We start from the raw sequence: 24,624 nt of genomic DNA on the forward strand, positions 1-24,624 counted from the left end.
AAATATTTAAGTCAGTTATCTGTCATTAAACCTATATTTTAATTTACATTTCTATGTAAGCCTTATTAATTATTCATATAAATAACAATCTAAAAAAGGCACATAAAAGTACAAATCAAAGAACTAGACTCAACCAAAAATGGTTACAAATTAAGATACAGATACTACTTATTTCATTCATTCACCTTCATTCTTTCGTCATGTAAAGTGCAAAAACTATTACTAAAAAATCAGTGTTTCAGGATGTCTGAGGTCCAGTGTTTTTAAAGTAAGTAATATGCAAATCCAAAGAAATCCTAGTATATGTGATGGCTTGAATACAGGATTTTATGTAATTAGGAAAACTATCATTTTTTACATCTACTATGGGTGGCTTTTTAATAAAAGGTATGAAATTAAGTTATTACATAGTAAAATACCAAGATTTTCAAAACACGGAAGTTCTGTCCATAATACAGAAATACGGTTAAATTATCTGAAACTGGAATTAGTGTACACATTCATGATTTTTAGTTTGTTAATACTGTTTGTGAATCAATATTTAATCATTGTTAATTATACTGAATGGCTGTAGCCACTGTAGTAATGATAACAGTGTTGCTATGGTGATAATTAGAAACAACTTCAGCTTGGTGCTGTAAAGATGTTCATCTGGAATAGTAGTTACAGAGAAAAAGATGCTCAGAGAATCTTCAAGAGAAGGTTAGGTGACTTATATCACTGAAAATCAACTGAGTATATTGGTCCAGACTCTGATCTCCATTACCCTTGTGTTAATCTGGAAAACTCTATTCAGTTAGATTTCCACTTTGATAATTGAATCCGAATTGACATCTTAACTTCAGAATCTACCAATTTATGTTCCAGTACTGCAAAAGAATTCTGTACATGCTTAAATGTTAGTGTGAAAATAGTTCAGCTGAGTCTTTGGAGGGTCACAGTATAGTCGTATCTAATATAAGCATTAAGGTGACATACAAAGGAAAAAAATTGCACTTGTGCTTTTTTTTTTTTTGCTTATGATGTATAAAGAAGGCTGGAAATGTATTTCCAAAAACAAAATTGGTGGGGGGAGGAGGGTTTATGTGTGTCTCGTCCCAGCTACAGACTCGTTTGTGTCACTCTGACCTTTTCCTAGCTAGCTGTATACCACCTTTCTGCTGCCAATGGCAGCAAGCAATGTAGCAAGAGAGTACTACACTCCAGTGATCCGCAAGGGACCATTGCAAGCTGGAAGAATTTAGAACAGCTCTGCAGTCATAGTAAGTAATGTCGGGGTTGATTTAGCCCAGGTATTGAGAGAGCACAAAAAAGGCTTCAAACCACCTTTTCCCCTCCCTTTTCAGCTGTGCTGAGTTGAGGTCTGGTGCAGCTGAGGATCTGGCCCGAAAAACTTCGGGTCCTGTATCTTTATGTCGTTGTCTCCACTAGTCTCTGTCTAGTCTACTCTGACAGCTGTTCTGCATTGGGGCCCAGCAGCTGTGGGACAGCATCAGTGGAATTATACTAGTGAGAATTTTTAGGAAAAATAGGTTAATGCAGACAAGGCCTATGATGATGGAGTTTTAATGAAAGGTTGACACCACAAAAGTCGTGAGAGTGAGAGATGAGCAATTGATAGGGGATGATATTTTTAAGTGAACTGTTTAAAAATTTGTTGTTTTTTTTTGTTTATTTTTGTTAACATTTATTTAGCTTCAATAACTAACAAATATTTTGGACAAATGCCATCTCTGTTAAAGATTCAGTAACCTAATCCCTGTAGTTAAGGTGTGAGAATTTATAAATATGCATCTCCTGAGACCTCCACAGATTCCTCCAGCCGGCCCAGGAAGACAAGACTTGAAATTTCTAAGATAAAACAAGCAGAACCCCAACACCAAACTTACCCAATTTTTCTCTTTAAGAAGAACCTTTGATGTTCTTTATATATCACAAAGAAGCAAAAAGAGGAACTACCCCAGTTTTTAATAAGGCTTTTACAGGTCACTAGGAAATGTAGTTATAAGTTTTGAATTGTTTAGGAAATATATATATGAGAAATGTACAGGATTTCTCTTTAAATTTGCTAAATTATAAAGTCACATTTCTTTATGAATTAGAGGAAATTATATGATAATAGATTTTATAGGGAAAGATAATAATGAGTCATAAAAATCAAAGCAAAAAATCGTGGGAGTGTAGTAACAAAAATATGTAGGCTTGCTCTAAAAAACCTGAAAAATCTTAAGATTCATGTTTGTTTACCCCATGGCTCTGTCCCTATAGCCCCATCCCTGCACTGTGGCTACATGAAATGGCAGTGGTAAAGGTTCACCCGCCCAGAAAAGTAAAGCAAGGAACATTGAGCCACTTCTTGCCCCCACATATGGCAACTGGGCACTCTTCTCCCCAATAAAGGGCAGTAGATGGACTCCTAGAAGCCTTGGTATATCTGTGTGGGTGGGTAAATGAGCCAGGCCTGCTGCACTGCCATAAACTAGTTTCTGCTGGGGTAGTGTTGGCAGGACCCTGGTATAGTGAGCCATGGAGTTAACACCCTATTTGAATGTGTGGGGCAGATCACACTACTCAGAACTATTGTGTCAGAGTCAGGCTGTCTGCAGACTCAGACAGATAGTATTGCACTGGTTACACTGGGTTCACATTCTCTGTCCTTTCTTTTATAACCATGAGGGCTAGAAATTTACTTTTTAAAAACAAAATAAAAAGAAGAGATCCTGAGGTAATCATGGTAGCCTAGGAGCTGGCTCTCTGCCACAGGCCAATAGGGCCTATCTCATATCTAGCCTCATCTGGCACTTGGGAGCATTGTTAAAGCTCCTGGTGACTTTTTGGTGACCAAGAACCTCAACCAAGAACAAGAACCCTAGAACAGTGGTTCTCAAAGCCGGTCCACCACTTGTGCAGGGAAAGCCCCTGATGGGCCGGACCGATTTCTTTATCTGCCGTGTCCACAGGTTCGGCCGATCATGGCTCCCACTGGCCACGGTTCGCTGCTCCAGACCAATGGGGGCTGAGGGAAGCGGCGCAGGCCGAGGGACATGCTGGCCGCCCTTCCTGCAGCCCCCATTGGCCTGGAGTGGCAAACCACGGCCAGTGGGAGCCACGATAGGCCGAACCTGCGGACACAGCAGGTAAACAAACCTGTCCAGCCCGCCAGGGGCTTTCCCTGAACAAGTGGCGGACCGGCTTTGAGAACCACTGCCCTAGAACATGCGTACAACATTTAATGTTCACACATAAAAGTCCTTTGCCAGTTGATAATCATACAAAGCATAGGCGCCGACTCCGTGTGTGCTCCGGAGCTGGAGCACCCACGGAAAAAAATAGTGGGTGCTCACTACCTACCAGCAGCCCCCCAATCAGCTCCTCTCCCTCCCTCCCCCCAGTGCCTCCCATCCACCAGCAGCCCCACTGATCAGCTCCTGCCTCTCCCCCCTGCACCTCTCGCCTGCTGCGTATCCGCTGTTTAGCAGAATGCAGGAGGTGCTGTGGGGGAGGAGAGAGGGCAGAGCACGCTCGGGGGAGGGCATGGAACGGGGCAGGGAGGGGTGGAGCAGAGGCCAGGTGGAGCGGAAGAGGCCAGGCAGGGGCCGGAAGGGGTGGAGTGGGGGCAGGGCCTGAGGTGGAGCGAGGGGTCAAGCACCTCCCAGCAACTCATAAAGACGATGCCTATGATCCAAAGAACAAGTTGGAATAGACTAGTCTTTCAGAAGGTTTAAAATATGGCTTACACTGAAACAATGTACAGGCAGTGTGATGTGGGCGTACTGAAATGGATCAACTAATCCTCTCACCACTTTCCCCCAGTGCACCTTTCAAAATCTCCTCCAGGAAGTGGGCTAAGGTACCCAGAAAATATTGTGAGAGAAATAGTTTAAAAGAGAGCTAGGGGAGACAAAGGGCAAACCTGCTACGGTTCCTCCACAGTATTGACAGTCTAACACTGTCAATATTTTTTTAAATATGAAGTTTAAATATGAAGTTTCAAAACTTCCAAATATAACCTTTCAAATGCTATGCAGCATTTTCCTAAAGTGTGCTAATTGTCCTAGCAACCTTCAGTTACAGAGCTAGAAAATATACACTTACCTTCATGTTCTATAATTGAAGTCTTAGAGATAATCCTAATTTGTATTCCCTGTTCACAAAAGAAGTTTCTAAGTGGATTTTGTAACTTTCATTAGAGTATTTCGAATTGGTTGGTATATGTAGAGTAAATACAAAGAATGCATTAGCTGCTGTATTCCTATGGGTTGGGTAGTCCTGATTCACATTCAGTTGGCATTGAAGTATTTGTGGGAAGGAAAAGGGGAACAAAATGTGTGTGTTATATGAAATAAAATATGACTGTTAGGTAAGATATTTTGAAAAGTTAGATTTTACTGCAGTGAAATAGATGTCATTATAAAGAGGTTGATCTCGCAATAAAATAGTAAAAGCAAGTGAGGTAGAGTATTTAGTTTATGAAGCAATCAGCATACTTGTAAAACAGTTTACTTGGGTATTGAGAGCAAGAGGGAGAATTTCTCATCTCATGCCACACCCACAAAGGTAATATTTTGGTTATGTGAGCCTACCATCATGACTGGGGTAAAAAGGAAAAGAATGAATCTGTGTACAAGTATGATGGCCTTCATCTATGATAGCACCAGGGTTTGAACTGGGGACATTTAGGGTGTAGCTACACTGCAGCTGGGAGCATGCCTCCCAGCCCAAATACACAGACTCTCATGAACTCAAGCCAAACTAGAGGCCTAAAAATTGCTATTTTGGGTGGCAGCTCAGGCTCTCACACCCACCCAATCCCCTGGGTCTGAGCTAGGGTGGCTAGTCCAAGTCTCTGCCAGTGCTATGAAATTCACACTGCAATTTTAGCATGCCAGCTTGAGCTGAGTGAGTACAAGGTTGCCCCCAGTTGCCGTGTAGACATAACCTCAGTACTGAATGCATGACTCTCAACAGTTTCAGATAAAAACCAGGCTCTGTAGGTTTGGAACTGTAACAGATTTGCATCATCTGTGAATTTGGTACAGAAGAGGACACCCACTGACCACTGGTTACACATTAGGTGAATTAATATTAGTTTGGCATATTGTGCTGACTTAATAAAGAGTGCCCTCCCCATATTGCAGGAAATTTAATTGTTTATAAAGTCTGATCTTGTGGTAAAAAGAAAAGTGATTTTATTTTTTTAAAAGTGCTGGTAACACAAATTCATTGACAAAACTAAGTTCCATTATTAGCAAATTAAACTAAAGGATTAGATTGATACAAAGGAACGTTTTCAAAGAAAATATTTGTTTGTTCTCAGAGAAATATGCAATCTACCAAACAGCTTGAGAATTGTGTTGAGAGTTGGATCCATGGTTGAGCCACATCTGTATTCCCATGAGCTGATAGGATACAAAGAGATAATGTTTTATGCATTCTTTTTGACTATGAGACACAATGCTCTTAGAATCCTCCTTCCAGCTATTTCAAAAGTGCCGTGATGGCGGACCACTATGCATGTGTTAAATGCCCCATCCTTACATCCAGTGGTAATGCATCATACTATAGTGCATAGATCTAACAGTAAACTCAAAAAGTGCATACCCTGATCAGATTGGCCTAATGAGGTTGAGATTGGTTTTGGCCATGGAGAAGTCCACAGCATGGAGATGCCTGAGGTAATTTTTAAATTTTATTTATTTAGATGTATACAATCCATTGAAAAGCCAGGAGTCTTTTGTCTCGTCTCCTATCCAGGAGTCTTGTGTCTTTGCTAGTGTACACATGCAGTCATTTGAAGGCAGGCATTATAGAATCCAGATAACTAATTATTAGATTTTCAATGACAAATATTATTTATATTTAAAAAATCAGGTAATTAATTATCTTAATTTTCCTATTTGCACCAGCTGCAATTTGACTATACATAAAACTGGGTGCACAAATTCAGAGTCTATTTTAGAAAATGTGGCTTTTAAAATTAATTTATTTGAGAGGTCCTTCCTGAATACCAGATCCACCAAACTCTGACTCATTCAAGAAGTTTGAACTCCTGCATTGAAACTGGAAGAACTTCTCCTATATGTAAATACTACTCAAATGAGTAAGAGTTTGCAGATTCAAGCACTTATTTGCAAATTTAACTTAATGGTACATATTCATTGAAGTAGTTACTTAAAAATAACGTAATTCTTGTCAGTAATACTCAATCCATTGAATTTTATAGTTTGCTACATGCTTTCATGAAGACAATATAAATGTAGTAACATCTTGTACATAGATCCTTTTCTCTGATGCTTTTTGTACAACATCTTTTTGTGCAATGATGTTTTTGGAAAAAGGGAACAGTTTAATTGAAAGGGACAATGTTTTCTTGATGACTGCTGCAGGTTCTTAAGGATTCAGATTTGTTAAGGTTTTTACATGCAGCATACGAAGAAATATAAAACAATGTTGTATTGGAAATATCGGAATGTATGTGTTCTTCCCATATAAAACAAAAGTGGTTTGCTACATAGGGGGAGAAGTGGACCTATATTAAGGTCTTTTTGCCTCAGGTAGTCCACTAAAAAGTCTCCTTGAGTACTGCAATGCAGCATAGCACATTGTCTAAGACAAGAGTATAGATGTTTTAGTTTCCACATAAAGCTTCTTTGAAGCTTACAATAACAAGCTGCTGTGTGATAAAAGGTGATCAAACAAATATTTATAGGGAAGACAGAGAATCACTTTTATACAAAATAATAGTTTTCTTAGAAATATTGCAAGATGTTATTTTTCCTGTTTCTTGTATCTCACAGTGACAGAGGTTATTATGTGTGCTGTTTATATTGTGATAGATTAACAAACCTGGATATGTGGCAATAAAAACACTCTAGATTTGTATTTATTTTATACTTTTCTATGATCACTCTTTGGAGAAGAATGGATTAAGGCTTAACGATGCCCAGATCCATGAAAACACCAAGGCAGTCACAAAACTCAGGTCCTCCCCACCTAGGAGGAAGACTCTTCTTCACAGCCCAGCCCCCTTCACTCCTCTCCTGACAAACTTTCTTGTCTATCTTATATCTTACTGCTTGTACTTTTTGCCAAGTGAAGCAGAGAAGCCCACCTCTCCATCTGAAGGAGGCTGCCTAATCAGCCTCTTCTTTAGGGTGCTGGTATGTCATCACTTCTGAGGAGGCCTTGGCAAGTCCAGTTCATCAATAAATTCCACTTTCCATTTCAAAATGGAGATTATAAAATACTCAATTAACCATCCTTCAGACTTATCCCACTGTGTTTTGTTTGTACATTGCAGTAAAGTTAATCAGTAGTGATACAACTAAGATCAAGAACCCAGACTGTTAGTCTAATTTAACAACTCCAAAACATAAAGTGGGTCAAGCTGCAGTTTAAATTTCCAGGTCTATATGGGGATGATTGCCAATTTAGCACTACCATTAGAGATAAGGTAACACCTAGTATTAGGAATCTGAGATGTTAGACTTTATTAAGTAATTTATAAAAAGAAAAGGAGTAGAATCATCATAGAATCATAGAATATCAGGGTTGGAAGGGACCTCAGGAGGTCATCTAGTCCAACTCCCTGCTCAAAGCAGGACCAATCCCCGGCTAAATCATCCCAGCCAGGACTTTGTCAAGCCTGACCTTAAAAACTTCTAGAGAAGGAGATTCCACCACCTCCCTAGGTAATGCATTCCAGTGTTTCACCACCCTCCGAGTGAAAAAGTTTTTCCTAATATCCAACCTAAATCTCCCCCACTGCAACTTGAGACCATTACTCCTTGTTCTGTCATCTGCTACAACTGAGAACAGTCTAGAGCCATCCTCTTTGGAGCCCCCTTTCAGGTAGTTGAAAGCAGCTATCAAATCCCCCCTCATTCTTCTCTTCTGAAGACTAAACATCCCCAGTTCCCTCAGCCTCTCCTCATAAGTCATGTGTTCCAGTCCCCTAATCATTTTTGTTGCCCTTCGCTGGACTCTCTCCAATTTATCCACATCCTTCTTGTAGTCTGGGGCCCAAAACTGGACACAGTACTCCAGATGAGGCCTCACCAATGTTGAATAGAGGGGAACGATCACGTTCCTCGATCTGCTGGCAATGCCCCTACTTATACAGCCCAAAATGCCATTGGCCTTCTTGGCAACAAGGACACACTGTTGACTCATATCCAACTTCTCGTCCACTGTAACCCCTAGTTCCTTTTCTGCAGAATTGCTGCCGAGCCATTCGGTCCCTAGTCTGTAGCGGTGCATGGGATTCTTCCGTCCTAAGTGCAGGACTCTGCACTTGTCCTTGTTGAACCTCATCAGATTTCTTTTGGTCCAATCCTCCAATTTGTCTAGGTCCCTCTGTATCCTATCCCTACCCTCCCGCGTATCTACCACTCCTCCCAGTTTAGTGTCATCTGCAAATTTGCTGAGAGTGCAATCCACACCATCCTCCAGATCATTTATGAAGATATTGAACAAAACCGGCCCCAGGACCGACCCCTGGGGCACTCCACTTGATACCGGCTGCCAACTAGACATGGAGCCATTGATCACTACCCGTTGAGCCCGACAATCTAGCCAGCTTTCTATCCACCGTATAGTCCATTCATCCAACCCATACTTCTTTAACTTGCTGACAAGAATACTGTGGGAGACCGTGTCAAAAGCTTTGCTAAAGTCAAGGAACAACACATCCACTGCTTTCCCTTCATCCACAGAGCCAGTTATCTCGTCATAGAAGGCAATTAGATTAGTCAGGCATGACTTGCCTTGGTGAATCCATGCTGACTGTTCCTGATCACTTTCCTCTCCTCTAAGTGCTTCAGAATTGATTCCTTGAGGACCTGCTCCATGATCTTTCCAGGGACCGAGGTGAGGCTAACTGGCCTGTAGTTCCCAGGATCCTCCTTCTTCCCTTTTTTAAAGATGGGCACTATATTAGCCTTTTTCCAGTCATCTGGAACCTCCCCCGATCGCCATGAGTTTTCAAAGATAATAGCCAATGGCTCTGCAATCACAGCCGCCAACTCCTTTAGCACTCTCAGATGCAACGCATCTGGCCCCATGGACTTGTGCTCGTCCAGCTTTTCTAAATAGTCCCAAACCACTTCTTTCTCCACAGAGGGCTGGTCACCTTCTCCCCATGCTGTGCTGCCCAGTGCAGTAGTCTGGGAGCTGACCTTGTTCGTGAAGACAGAGGCAAAAAAAGCATTAAGTACATTAGCTTTTTCCACATCCTCTGTCACTGGGTTGCCTCCCTCATTCAGTAAGGGGCCCACACTTTCCTTGACTTTCTTCTTGTTGCTAACATACCTGAAGAAACCCTTCTTGTTACTCTTAACATCTCTTGCTAGCTGCAACTCTAGGTGTGATTTGGCCTTCCTGATTTCACTCCTGCAAGCCCGAGCAATATTTTTATACTCATCCCTAGTCATTTGTCCAATCTTCCACTTCTTGTAAGCTTCTTTTTTGTATTTAAGAGCAACAAGGATTTCACTGTTAAGCCAAGCTGGTCGCTTGCCATATTTACTATTCTTTCTACACATTGGGATGGTTTGTCCCTGTAACCTCAATAAGGATTCTTTAAAATACAGCCAGTTCTCCTGGACTCCTTTCCCCCTCATGTTATTCTCCCAGGGGATCTTGCCCATCAGTTCCCTGAGGGAGTCAAAGTCTGCTTTTCTGAAGTCCAGGGTCTGTATTCTGCTGCTCTCCTTTCTTCCTTGTGTTAACCAATTGGTTAGTCTCTAAGGTGCCACAAGTACTCCTTTTCTTTTTGAGAATACAGACTAACACGGCTGCTACTCTGAAATCTGTCGTTAAGTAATTTAGTTTGTCCCTTTGCTAAAGTGGGATTGTTCCCTAGAGTGTAGTTCCCAATGCTCTGTCCAGTCTTTGTCTGCAGCATCAAACAGGAGGTTTATAAATAGAGAGCACTCAAATTCAAACAGGTATTTGCTGTTTTATCAAGTGGAAATGAAACAAACAAACAAACCTGGCTATGTGATTTGCTTTTTGAGTTAATTTAGTGAAAGACCCATTGGTTGGTGGACAAATAAAACTGACTCATTCAGCATCAAATGCCCCAACAACTATATGGGTGAAACCAGACAATCATTATGCTCTCCAATGAACTCATAGAAAAATGATAAAAGACAAAAACACCATATCATCTGTGGGCAAACACTTTTCACAAATTGATCATCCCATATCTCACCTCTCAGTACTCATCTTTAAAGGAAACCTGCACAACCTCTTCAAAAGACAAGCTTGGGAACTTAATTCATAACTCTGCTAGATATTAAAAATCCTGGATGCAGCAGAGACACTGGGTTTATGGATCATTACAACAGTTTGTAACACACCCCACTGCTTGCTGACCCCTAATTGCCCACTTTGTTTTAAATGGTCTCCCCTAACATATCTTAACCCCTTATGGTTAACAATCTGTGTCCACTTGTATTTAGCTCAGACACACTGGTTTCCTTCCTCAGACCCTAAGAAGAGCTCTGTGAAGCTTAAAAGCTTGTATGTTCCACCAACAGAAGTTGGTCCAGTAAAAGATATTACCTCTCCTGCCTTATCTGACTCATTTGTGACATTCTTAAGACTACATTTTTTTCCTCCATAGAAGGATTGTTGCATTTACTTGAGAAAACGAATAGGAAGACATAGAAGATACTCAGATAAATTACATCCTTGCTTACAAGGGAACCAGTCACATTTGGCAAGCTACTCAATTGACCTTTGAGGTCCTTGGAATACATTGCCTTATAAAAATGAATAGAGTTATTTTAATGGGGGTCTGGTTATTTATTCTTCTCTTTTAGTAAAGAGTAGCAGGTAGCAGAGTCTTCTGTATCTAGTGACAGCCCAGTCCATTGCGAGCAATGCTTATAATTTATGTATATTAACCTACCTGTGTTTTGTTTCATATATTTGTTTATGTTGGAAGTCAAATTACTGGAGTATCACTGTATATATTCAATGGATATATAGACAAGACTCCATGTAATTGATACATCTCTGTGTTTCTACCTTTTTGAAGAACCGTCATGTTTATTTTTTTGTAGAAGAAGTGAAGGATAGATTACAATCTAGAGAGCATATCGTTTGAGAGATGTCAAATCAATTATATATTTGGATACCAAATAAACAGAGTTATAACAAGATTTTACTTTAAAATGACTGTTGAATTAATTTGCTAATCAAATGCATTTCATTTTGGAGACACTATTACACATAGACTTAATTTAAATGTTTTTACTTTGTAAATATAGCACGTTTACCCCTAAAATGCAAGGCAGACGGATGGGGACTTCAGGGAGAACCATCACAAAAAGCACAAGTGTGAGTGGAGAGATGTACAAACTGGAACATAATGATGGGAGTCAATCAGACACTGCTGTTGGGACAGTTGGAACAGGTGGAAAGAAAAGACGATCCAGCCTCAGTGCCAAAGTGGTTGCCATAGTATCTCGAAGGAGCAGAAGCACATCCCAACTTAGCCAAACAGGTGAGTGAAATATACTCAAATTGAAAACAGGTCCCTTTAAATATTGAAGCTTATACTTTACCCAGGGGATATGGACTAATCATATGTGTATGTCAGAATGTAGTACACTGAGAAAAAGCTCTTTCCATCTCCGAAGGAGTTTTTGAGTCATTTAATTTTGTCTGATTTCTAAACTTGGCAAAGAATCCATACAGTAATGTTTTAAAAATATCTATTATAAATCTTTTCTGTCCTGACGAATGAATGTGTTTATCTCTCAGAAGCCTTGTTTACATGAGGCAAGGAAATGCAAAGAGACATATGTGGGTATCAAGAGTTTATGGGTTAGACATGAATGACATACTGCATGTACAAAATCTTTTTTGACAGAACAATTCAGTACAAATGCAGGACTTGTAACCTGCAGCATATAAAGGTCAGTTATATAACGCGCATAATTTTAAGGTGTAGGTGTAGTACCAACATGTTTAATATTATTTTTAAGAGATTACATCTTATTTCTCAATTAAGAGAAAACCTAGTGTTTTCTATTTAAAAACAACACCAGCAAAATGGGGTCAGTGAATTCAAATAAATTAGAGTGCAGCATGGTGCTTCATTATGCGCTTTAGGGGTTCCAATTCTTTATTGCTACTTCAGAAATCTTAAAAGCCTTGTATCTGTGTGGCCCGAAGGGGAAACAGCTCATACAGAAAGAAGCAAAAGGAAGAAATGTTTTAAGGTCGCCAGTCCTGCTCCTGCTCCTGCTGAACTCGCTGAGTTTTGCTATTGACTTCAGTAGGAATAGGATCAAGCCCCTTAATGTCCTTTGTTGCTAACAGAAAGGAAAGCTTCAGAATAGCACAGCACCCAGGCATACTGTAGTGTTTCTATCACACAGTTAGGATAATCCCAAAGTGAAGGTAAGTATCAGTTTTGTTTATTTGTATTATCAAGTCTCTGCTTTTCCTTGTTTTTCTTTTTCTCTTTTGTGAGCAGTAGAAGCAAGTTTGTTTTTATTGAGATTTCAATTAAAAATGTAAATATTCATCTACTTCTAGTCTTATGTTTTGAAACTGAACATGCATGCTAAATTATGCATTTGAGTCAAGTGATAACTTTAATGGGATCATTTGAAGTCCAGAATTAGAAGTTATGTTAATACTATGTTGTGCTGCTCAGAAATGCAAAAGGGTCATTACCACTCAGTCTCATTAATCTAAGTAGCAAACAGATTGTTACTTAAAATAAACCGTATTAGTTCAGATCTACCAAATCAGATACTGTAATTTAAAATTTAAAAGTGGTCTGGCAGTATTCAAAGTGTCTGTGCTGATATATTCCCCCTTTATTAAGAGCTACATATTTTAATTTTATTTATAATTATTTTTTTTATTTAAAGCTTATATAATGTGGTTTGAAACTGCATTCCTTCTGAACTTCAACCCCCAATGAAACAGGAACAGAGGAATTAACATACTGGATTAGACCTGTGATCCACCTAATAGTCTGGTACTCTGTTTTAGACAGTGGCCAGAACAAGCTGCTCCAGAGAAGGGTGCAGGAAACTCCCCAGAAGGCAGAGGTGGAGTAATTTGCCTGCCATGAATGTCTTGCTCTGATTCCTAATACTTATAGAGATTGGCTTGAACTCTGAACTCTGAAGTTTTATATCACTTCCCATAGGGTTTATTTTTGTTTGTTTAGGATTTTTTAATGCATTAATTACTTGTAACTCTGGATATTTTTGTTATCCGTAAAGTATACAATAACTCTTTGAATCTTGTTCAAATCAAGTTCAAATTTCAAATCAATTGGAGTTTTAGGTGTGCCAGGAATATAGCATCAGGCTTTTAATTTGTAAAGTTTTTAAAAGATAATATTAAATTCAGCCTGAGGAGACTCATGTTATACTATAATTCTTTAGAGCACTCAATGTCTTCCACTGCAGTGAAGACGATTGCAGTGACTTTTGCTTGCGAAAATATGATTGTGTGGTACTTTCAGCCCTAAAACAGTGTTTAATGTGATTCTTAGTTTCCCTAATTGTAAACTCAGACAGTTCTACTGCAAGGTAAAATCTAAGAAAATTCTGTTTATTACCTGTGATTCCTCCAAATATTCCCAACACTACAGAAACTCAGTATTAGAATAAAAAGTACCTCATTCCAAAAGGACAGGAATCAAATATTGACCTAGTAGACAGAATTGCTGACATTCCTTTGAAAAAATTCAATAGTGGAGTTCCAGGTTTCCTGAATCTGAAAGGACAATGAAGAATAATGTCTAAATGTATACAGTGCAATAATGTGAAAATCCCAAAGGCCCTTGTTTGGACACAATTTTTAGGCCTGTACAGAAATATAACTTTATGTGCTTTCAGTAAAATATATGTCAGAAACCAGTGAGTTGAATTAATTGTATTTTATTGGATTAATTTAGGCACCTAGGTATAAGGCCTGATGCTCTCTTTCCAAGGAAAACCCATAGTAGGGGACTAAGTATTCAAACTCTGACTCCTAACTCACAGAATTGTTGTCACATTTTCTCTCCAGGAAGAGGGATTTGAGGCCACACACGGAGGATGGGGGAAGCAGGGATTTCAGTAAACAGAGCCTGAGGAGCTTGAGTGAACTGGGTGGCACCACTGCAGATCTCAGTGAATTTGCAAGGAGAGTGAGCCGTTCTGTATTGGTCCCTAAATTATTTCTTACCTGGATAGTCCATCAACCCTAGCTTCAAGTATAAGATACGCTGTTCTAATGCCTAAGTGCATGTATATATTAAAACTATATAGCTCTTTATCGAGCTTATCACTACCTATAGGACTATATACCTATCCTTTACTTATGTATTTTGAGTGACATTGTTTAAATAAAGGTAGGGTCATACAGTATATAAAAAAATTACTATGTGTCTAGAGAAAATAGGGTAATTCAAGCCAAACAAAGAAATCCATGAAGCATCCTTAATTTATTTTTGGACCTGCTACACCAGGGATCAGCAACCTTTGGCACGTGGCGCATCAGGGAAATCTGCTGGCGGGCCGGGACGGTTTGTTTATCTGCAGTGTCCACAGGTTCGGCCAACTGCAGTTCCCACTGGCTGCGGTTCGCTGTCCCCGGCCAATGGGGGCTGCAGGAAGCCGTGCAGGCTGAGGGATGTGCTGGCTGCCACTTCCTGCAGCCCCCATTGGCCTGGAATGGCGAACCGTGGCCAGTGGGGGCTCCAATCGGCCGAACCTGCGGACGCTGCAGGTAAACCATCCCAGCCCGCCAGTGGATTTCCCTGATGGGCCGCAAGCCAAAGGTTACCAATCCCTGTGTTATACTTTTATAACTCATTATTCACTTCTCTATTTAAAATTAAAATGTATAGGTTGCTGATTTAGTAATGTAAACTAGACTCTTTAAAATAAATATATAAATATTTATCTGTTACTAATATTTGAAAATCAGCTTCAATAGATAGACTTTTTCACAAAACGTTCTAAATTTATATCACCATTAATATTGTGCAGCCTTCTAAAAAAAAGTCAGAAATTCATTTATGCTGTAGATCTGTAATCACCCAATTGAAAAATGCACATTTATTAAAAATAATTATAAATATATGTAAAGATTTATCAGTAGATTTGAATAGCTTCTCCTGTGCCACTCAGGTCAGTTTAATAGAATGGTTATGCTATTTACCAGAGAATATGCAATCTTAAGAAACTACTCATGACTTGCATATAAATTTGTTTCTAATCCCACGCCTTCAGGCACCACTCCTGCAGCTCCCAGTGACCACAGTTCCCAGCCAATGGGAGCTGCGGAGCTGGCGCTTAGGGCGGGGGCAGCCAGCGGAGACCCCTGGCTGCCCCTGTTCCTAGGAGCTGGACATGTCAGAGGCTTCCGGGAGCTGCACGGAGCCAGGGCAGGTAGGGAGCTTGCCTTAGCCCCTCTGCACCACCGACCAGACTTTTAGCAGCCTATTGAAATCTCCAGAATTGCTTACAATAGTCCCTGGGAGATTGATGCCGATTCCGGTAGACTCCCAGCCAATCTGGGAGGGTTGCCAACCCTAGCTCTACCTTTTAAAGCCCTCACGATCATTACACAGCCATGTTGCCACTATCTCTGCCCCAGTCTCCCTAAACTTGAGGTATTGTCAAGCTGTGTTTCCATGGTGCTGTGCATCTGTCGGACTAGATCACCTGTGTTTGGTATCAAAGAAGAGTTATTCTGTGCTAAAATGGCAGGGTGTTTGCCTTCCTCACAGCATCATGGAGGCCCAATTTTAGGTTAAAAGGAGTGTGAATAGGAATTTTTAATGTTAAGAAATAATGTTGAAGGGGTTGGTTCATCATTACTTGTATACAGTGTCCCCTGAGGACAATGGCTGAAAGGGCTGTTGCCCAGAGAGAAATATAACTGAAAGACATTGGATATAGCTGGTGGACCTTTTAGTAGGGAGAAGGGGAGGCCTTAAGTCTTTGCAGACTGAGATACCCTCATTCCCCATCACAGAGGGAGGGAAGAAAGGATCTTGAGTTAGGCTAAATACTAGGAGTTAGGCTGAAGAGGACCAACCCTCAGGTACTGTTTATATAGTGTGAGATAATTTACCCTGGACTAGACTTAATAAAACCCATGAATGCATGGGTTGGGGGAGAGCCAATAGCACTTCCCAGCTATAGTTAAAGTTGTATCCTGCTCTTTAAAATCAGTCCCTTTATCTATATTTCATTAGCCTCATTTTCAATATTTGAAATGTGTCAAAGTGATGATCTTGATGCAAACACTTTATACTGCAGTAATTTCTAGCATCCTGTTTAAAATTTATAGATTATATGGACATGTGTGTGCCTAATACCTAATCCAACCCCCTTTAAGGTAAGTATAACTCCTATTGACTTCATTGAGAGTTGGAGCAGGCCTATAAAGAATACACCATGATGTCATGGTGATGGAATAAAGATTCTACTGGTTTGAACTGGCAATGGCTATGTTACTCATAAGTGCCAAATCCAATAAAACCTTTTAATGAGTCCAACCATGGCACTTATTTCACCAAAAGAACTATTTCAGAAATCTTTTAGAGGTTTATTTAAACATATAGAGTGATCTTCACCCCCTGTAAAGGGCCAATATTAGGCCTATACGCTCTTTGTTCCTATTTTCGCCCATGAATATGTCGTGAAAATTGTGTAATGCAGAAAATGCCATTCTTTGTGCTACTCCATAATCCATGAGAGGCAAAGCAATGTTTATTGTGGAAGAATTTAAAGAATCGGGACGATGTGTTACAGCTGCATGCTTGCTGGTCAAGAACAAGAAATGGAAGAAACTAAATTGAATGGTTTATATAACGTAGCACATATTCTCCTCCACTCCTGCCAAACAGGTTCATGAGGAGAACAATGAGATTCAATTTTTATTTTAAAAAGACCAGTTTCTGGATTCCTCTATATTAGAATGCCTAAGTGGAGACACCTAGGAGTCTGATTTGTCTGAGGTGCTGAGCAGCTGCACCTCCAAATATAAGAATCATGGCAGTACATCGCAGGGAATCATGATGAGTTATTTTGTCATAAAAACCAAAGTTATCCATTGTCCTTATTCCTGCTTGCAAAGTTGCACTCTAGAAATAAATCAGATCTTATTTAAAAAGGAATCTTCTGTCCTCCTGATGTGGAGGATGTACTGCGGGTTGGAGCTGTAATCCTGAATTTTCTGAAGACCAAAAGCTGTGAAAATCTTTGTATACATGTTTTCTGGACAAAAATGAAGACACTGCTACAGAAAGACTCTGTAGACCTGAATATATACAGGATAGCCTTAAGATACTGGCATGAAACAGACATAGGTGAGGCATACATGTGTGCTCAGTCAAACCTAAGACTGTTCTGCAATTGAGAATAATTTTCCTCAAAAGTCACTATCAGATGTGAGCAAAAAGACTTGAGTAAACTTGAGGGAATGTCTACATTAGAGCTGCAGGTTTGCAGCTTGTGTAGGTGTATTATAGCTGTACTCTAGCTAGCTAAAAATGGCAGTGTGCATGTCACAGCACGGGCTTCAGCACTGGTTACACAAGCTAGTACATACTCAATGAGGAGTCAGGCAGTCTTACCCTTGCTGCTGTTTTTAGCAAGCTATATAGGGTACAACTAGCATGGGTATGTCTACACAAGCTGCAAATCACACTCGCAGTTGCAGTGTAGATGTACCCTTAGAGTACATCTACAGTACTGTTAGACATAAGGGGCTGTTTAATTGTGTAGACATTCGGGTTCAGGTGGAGCCTGGGCTCTAGGACTCTGCAACATGTGAGGGTCCCAGAGCTCGGGCTGCAGCCTGAGTCCAATTATGTACACTGCAATTAAACAGCCCCGCAAGCCTAAGCCCTGCAACCGCAAGCTAGCTGGCACCAGCCAGCCGTGGGTGTCTAATTACATTGTGAACATATCATTAGAGCATCATATGATCTAGTTCTACCCTGTAAGCTTTTAGTCTTCCCCAACACACAGCATGAGTAGAACCTTCCGCACCACATAGCATGAGTAGTCACCTGAAGTGTTTCCCTTAATTAAGGGATAAAGAGAATTCCCATACATACTCTGGAATTCAACTTTGTTTTCCAACATGTCAATTTCAGAGGCCAATCCAACAGTCCACCCCTAATAATATTGCACTATCCAGTTCAGCAAGCTACGTCAGTGGTTGTTTTCTATATATGGTCACAGAAGCTGATGTGAAATTCCTGCTTATCTGGCTGATCGGCAAGCAAGACTGCTTTCTGAAAATAATGCTGAGACCCATGGATACAGATGTCATTCTCTGGTTACTTTGTTGAATGACTGAAGTTGGGTAAAATTTAGAAAAGGCAAACCTATTCAGTAAATACGTGTGCATGGTCTATAATCATCCATTGGTGCACAAGACAATAGCATACCCAGTCACTCACTGACTGCAAGCGGGCATTAATCTTCAATGGTAAAAATAAGAGTGGTTGGAACACTTGAAAGGTAAATAAGCAGAGGACAGCAGTCCTCCAAACCTAGAGCCACATACTTTCACAACAGACACTGAAAAATATGATGCCAGTACTTCATTTTCACAGTCCTTATGTGTGACCATGCCAGCCTGAGTGTAAATTACACCTACAAAGAACATTCCAGGCAGAAAAGAAGGTCTATGGATAATGTTTCACCTATCTTGGCAGCTGTGTTGTGGCATACCAAGAGACTGCCGGATAGGATATTACTATGGACAAATTTTAGGCATTTAATATTTTGGAAATAATTAAATATTATTTAATTAAGAATTTTATCTAATAAAGCTCTAAAATTCTTCGGACGTTCCATCAGTGCCAGAGTTCCATTCAACTGTCAGACACACAAATAGCCTTGTGCCAATACCACTGTCTATCACACCAACAAATATTGTCCCACTGTTGCTTTGTACTCCCTTGTCAGTCTGTCTGTATCCATGTGTTCTCTCATCTTGTAATTAGGTTGTAAGCTCTTTGTGGCAGGGAATGTCTTTTGTTCTGTGATTGTACAGTGCCTAGCACAATAGGGTCCTGGTCCATAAATAAGAGTTTAAAACTGAAAGTGAAAAAGATTTCCCTAACCAATTTAAATTACAGAAGAGATCTAGGCAGGCCGATGTAATTATCCAAACTGGAATTTTGCAAGAAAAAATGGACTAATATCCCGTCCTTTGCTAAGAGTGCTGTTGCATCTTCAGTGATCACAAGTGACTCGAGAAACTCTGACAGCAAAGTGACCCCATAACCTTTCCACTACTCCACCCACACCAAACTCCCTACCTCTCTACTAGGATGTCAATTCAGTAATGACTCAAAAGGAAGAGTGCTACCTCCTTAATCAGAAACACCGATTACCACAGCATCATGGCTTTTCCTTGACCAATTCCCAACCAAGTACTGAACAAGCTCACCCTGCTTAGCAGAGGAACACATAAAACCCACAACTTTCCTCTATTTTAGGGTCCATTAGTTATTTTGTTATTTTGTTATCATTAGGGTTTTTTTAAATTGTTTTCTTTTAATTAAAAATGTCAAATTGTCAAGCAGTATCAGAAATATTTGGTGGCCCAGGCAGTGAGATAGTTAATTTTCTTTTGTTCTACTGTTTGACAAGATACGGCATCAAGTCTGTGTTTTTATGAGATTTCTAATATTTTTGTTCTCTTTCACTGTCATCTTTTATTTGGCCAGATTTGTTATTGTTAGATCTTGACTGTTTTGATAGTAAAGTAGATTTGGGAAGGCTTCCAAGAAACAAAGTTACTTGGAAGTTGCAAACTATAAAACAACCCTCCTGGACCAGCATGTCTATAAAGTTCATTTGTGGTTAATTTTCCCGTATGGCACAGAAGAGCAATTCCAAAGTACTTGTTTGCGTTGTCTGCTCATCACTGCAGGAAAGCCTGTTTAATACTAGCGTATATACTCCTCTACCCTAGTGTAACTCCATTTTGTTAGTCTGAGGATGCAAATTTCTGCCATAAAAGTCCCTATATACCTTTATTATCCTGTGTACTTGTAGAATAATTCATGGTAACCTGAGGAGTAGTATCTCTTTCTTCAACATTTCCGCTCTCAGCCAGCATTTAGCTCACTTTAATATATCAGGAGCCTGCTTCCTCTAGTTATTGTTAATTTTCACAGACTTAGCCCTTTCAGTCTATTTCAGATAACTGAAGCAAATCTCTGAAGATGTTTACACTATTCCGCAAAAGAAAGTATAGAGAATGCGGAAAGGACATGACATCAGTGTGGGTTTTCCTTTTCAACTAAACTGAAAAAAAAAATGTTTCTAGAATACCAGCAGTGGATGCTGATGATGCCTTTGGAGAGCTGTCCATAATGGGTCTCTAAACCTGACGACTAAATAGTAAAGAATATTTTGTTGAGAGGAACAAAACCTTCGTTCAGATGTTGCTTTAACTCACATAAATGCATCTGCAGGAGGAAAAAAAACCCACCACCATCAGATGAAGAACGATATTGAAAGAAAAAGAAAAGAAGGGAAGGTAACACAAATTCAACACAACACCAGCTTATTTCTGTGAGATGAACACTTTGTTCTAGTGATGATTCTTAATTCTTTGAAACGAGTGAGTGAATGTAAGCATGTTCTTTTTTATTTGCTGTTGCCATCTAGCTGAGGAATTCACTACCCTTAATAGAAACATAATTCAGTCTGAGTTACTCATCTTCCAAAAGATTTCCTAATAAGGGTTAGTATTTTCAAACAAAGTCCAGCCTGCTCTGTTGAATTAGTGTTACATATGATTCTTTTCCTTTTTCCTGAACTATAAATTTTGAGTTTGATGTTGCTTTGCACTTGGTTGAATCACAGTAAAGTACTGATTTGCTGTGGTATTTATTAACACTTTTTCCCCCCTGCAGTTTTTTTTACACAGATTCCTGTAGAAAGTGAATCCCAGTCATTGTATTTTTCGTTATTACCAAATTATAATTGATTTATGTTTTAAAATTCATGCAAGTTTAATGTCAGGAAAATTAAACTACTGTGAAACAGTATAGTCATCATTTTGTCTGTGAGTTTGAGTGCATGTAAAACAGCACTATAATTAAAAATATTTCAAATGTATTTGTTTAAGGAAGGAAGGACTTTGTTCCTGTTCTGTTTCTATTTTGTTATCAAACAGTCAAAATTAAATCACTGGAAAATAGTTCTCATTCATTTATGAAATATAGTAAAAAGTGATCTTATTAGTAATGTTTGCTGTATTTTCATTCAGTTTTATTTAACCAGGACTATAATTTGCTTTATCATCTGACCAGTGAGCTCCTTTCATACTTTGGTCCCATATTCTACACCATGTAAATATAAAAAGATGTATTGAGATAATATCAAAGTTATTTATTTGAGCATAAGCTTTCGTGAGCTACAGCTCACTTCATCGGCTCAAATAAATTGATTAGTCTCTAAGGCGCCACAAGTCCTCCTTTTCTTTTTGCGAAGACAGACTAACACGGCTGCTACTCTTACTCCAGTAAGTTACCAATATAAGTTGCACCTGCATAAGACCCATTCTGTGCCAGTGCAGTGTTTGTTTTGCATTTAAACCCAGGGCCGGATTTAAACCTTACGCACTCCTAGGCACAGCCTCCTCTCTTGTTATAATTTTAAAAGATATATATTTGTTGTGTTCTGCTGCCTGGTTATCTTGTTTGATGGATGTTTTGATACTATCTAATTCTCATCGATAGATACTTTTCCCCTTTCTATGAGTTTATAAAATATGCAGTTTATTTTATTCATAGAAAAATTACCAGATCATACTGTTTAATATATGTGTAAGTATTGATATGTCAGAAACCAAACTTCAGGAATGAAGATTTTTCTGAGGCACAGAGACAATAGAAGCTGTGAATGTGACAATGGTACATGAGAAATCCACATATACCAGAAATCCAAGAATTTAGGACTCTCCTGCTAATTTTGCTGGATTCAAATTTTTGGTTTTCCCCAAAAAAGAAGGAAAAAGACAGGTCAGTCACTGGCAGAAGGCATTGTGAGACACAGCTTCAGGTTGTCAGTACGGATGAGGTAAAACCTGCTTCTCTAGCCTCCAGCCTGGTGTGCAGTGCTGTGCTGCTGTCTCCTCTACGGTTCCCTTCTTGGTGGCTCACAGCCTCAGAACATGGTCTGACAAGGAGCACCGAGAGGAAGCAAGGGCTAGAGCTCGGTGAGGCAACTGTCACTATGGCTTAGTTTGCTTGTTTTTGTGAATTGTGCAGGATAAGGGGGAAATGGCTAAGGATATGAGATGAGCACAGCTGTTTACAGAGATGAGGATAGACTGTTTTGGTTTTAAGTAGTGTCTTAACATTAATATGTTGAATGGTTTTGAACATTTTTATATGGGTTTTTTGTCTTTGGAGAATATTAAATGCATTTGGGGCCCTGTGGTTTTGGTGTGTGTATACTAGTATTAGAATAGGACATAATTTGCCACAAGTTGGCACAAAATTCCAGATAAATGCAAAATAGACTATCATTTTTACTGACCTGTTTATAATATCTGAAAATCTTTTTCATTGTACCTGTTCAGTTTTTCCAGGGGAGGACCCCTGGTGCCACTGTTTTGATTTGTTTTGCTTTCACCTCCCCACTGACTGACCAGAGGTCTCTTTATAGCTCTTTAGCTGAATGTAGATTTGATGCCACAAACTGTTCTCTCTCTCTCTCTCTCTCTGAGTCTGCAGGCAAACTGAAACAATGAGTTATATTAAGATGTGATCTAGGATTTGTATATGAAAGTAGATAAACTTCAATCATTACTCTTCCTAAGAATGCTCCTCAGATGTCTTATCTCCTCCCTGCCAGCCCTGTCTCTCTCTTGGGGCCAGGGTTGTGGGGAGAGATTTCATTGGCAACCCATTCATCTCTCGTTAGTCTACCTGAAAAGTCACTGTGACATTAACAATGATGTTGAAGCCCTAGTACTGAAAATAAACGGACAAGGTAAATATGCAATAGGATTGACCTATTCTGGTTACATACTAATACCACTTTTTTACAAGATCTGTTTTTATAGATAAAAGAAGGAATACATTAGAGAAACCATCCTGAGGGGCTTATCTTTTTTATAAATAAATCCCAGTCGCCATCTGCCTCTGACAGACCTCCCCAACAGTTCCAGGTTTCAAGGGACTGTTCCACTTTGACCCACAAAACTCACTGTCCCAGTTGAAGTAGTGCTTGTCCCATGAGGCTGGCTGGGCTTGGCTCCTTGCTTAGGGTGTTGCAACAGCCCTGGTGCCAGGGGGTCACAACTCTGCTCAGGTTTGGCTCAGCCTCCCTGACAGCCTGATGGCTGGACCAAACTTGAGTGAGTGGCATTGCAACTCTGTGTGCCAGGTTGCAACACTCAAATTTGGCCCAGCTGCCCCCATAACCTGTTGTGGGGGCTGAGCCAAACGTGAGCAGAGCTGCAACCCTGTGTGCTGGGGCCAGGTTTCATTAGCTGGAATGAAGAGCCAAGCCCAGCCTGCCCTGCAGTACAGGAGCCACAGAAGCCACTGCTGTGCAGTGAGCTTGCTGTGCAATGCCCTCGCCCGTGGACCTCCCCCCTGGGGGCAGGACCAGTCCCACTTAGCCACTTTACATGTTGGGAGGTATGCTATAAGCATATGTTAGAACCAGATTCTTCTAACCTCACTAGATATAGCTACTTATGTATCCCTCATCACCGTAGTGTTTGAATGCCTCACAATCATTTAATGGATTTTCTCTTCACAATGCCCCTGTGAGGAAGGAAAGTATTATCCCCATTTTACAGCTAGTAACTCAGGCTAGATTAAGTGACTCAGTTGAAACAACTAAGAGAACAATCCTTGCTTTTTCTCCCTCCCTCAAATTGGTGCCCAGGCGACAGGCACAGCCTGGTTGTATTTTAGATATGTTTCTGGTGTTCACTGTACTAAGTGCTTTTTACTGTGTGAACTTTCACAATGCTGGGCTAAGCAAAATTGATGCTTCCTTGAAACTGCAGCTTGTCACATAATAAACAAGCTGTGAAGCTGCAGCAGGGTTTGTTTCCCTTTTTCCTGAACAGTAGCAGAGTTCAGATTACACATTTGAGCCTTAGAGTGTTTCTGGCGGGTAGTGACCAGACTCTCAGCACGTCTTCATTACTCCTTTTCATTGTAGTGGAGCTGCCTCTATTTAAACAGGTACTTTTTTGTTTGTTGTGACCTTTCTAAATTTCTGATAATACTTTTAGAAGTAAAGTATTATGTCATATTATTAAATTAATTGGTGATTTAATTTCATTTCACTCTCTAATGAACAGATATCCACATCACAACTGACACTACTTGCTTGGTAGAAATCTTACCAGTCAGGCTAAGGATTGAATGAGCATGCAAATTGAACTAATATTTAGCCTTATTAATCCTGGTGAAATTTTAACCCATCTTTAAAGAGCTTTGTATATATTGTTTCATTAATCAAGCTTGGATCATTATAATAAGATGTTCCTATGGTTTTTGGTTTCTGATGCTAATTTTAGGCAATTTAAGAATACCTTATTTACTGACAGCTTCTTTTGTCGGATCATTAGAGACACAAGGTGGGTGAGGTA

General features: G+C 39.8%; 1 protein-coding gene across 29 annotated transcripts in view; it reads left to right on the forward strand.

Annotated features, from left to right (window-relative positions):
• The window catches only part of RIMS1 (regulating synaptic membrane exocytosis 1), a 513,389-nt gene that overhangs the window by 442,036 nt on the left and 46,729 nt on the right, over positions 1–24,624 (forward strand). For 27 of the 29 annotated variants that reach the window (XM_084623248.1, XM_084623228.1, XM_084623249.1 and 24 more), the window contains one exon: positions 11,277–11,512. In XM_084623248.1, the coding sequence (XP_084479374.1) occupies positions 11,277–11,512 (236 nt within the window). Of the gene's footprint in view, positions 1–11,276; positions 11,513–20,495; positions 20,539–24,150; positions 24,215–24,624 lie in introns of those variants that run through there. The other 2 variants (XM_084623247.1, XM_084623246.1) reach the window with 2 other exon arrangements.

This window comes from Lepidochelys olivacea (genome assembly GCF_965140295.1).
Source record: "Lepidochelys olivacea isolate rLepOli2 genome assembly, chromosome: 3".
NCBI lineage: Eukaryota > Metazoa > Chordata > Testudines > Cheloniidae > Lepidochelys > Lepidochelys olivacea.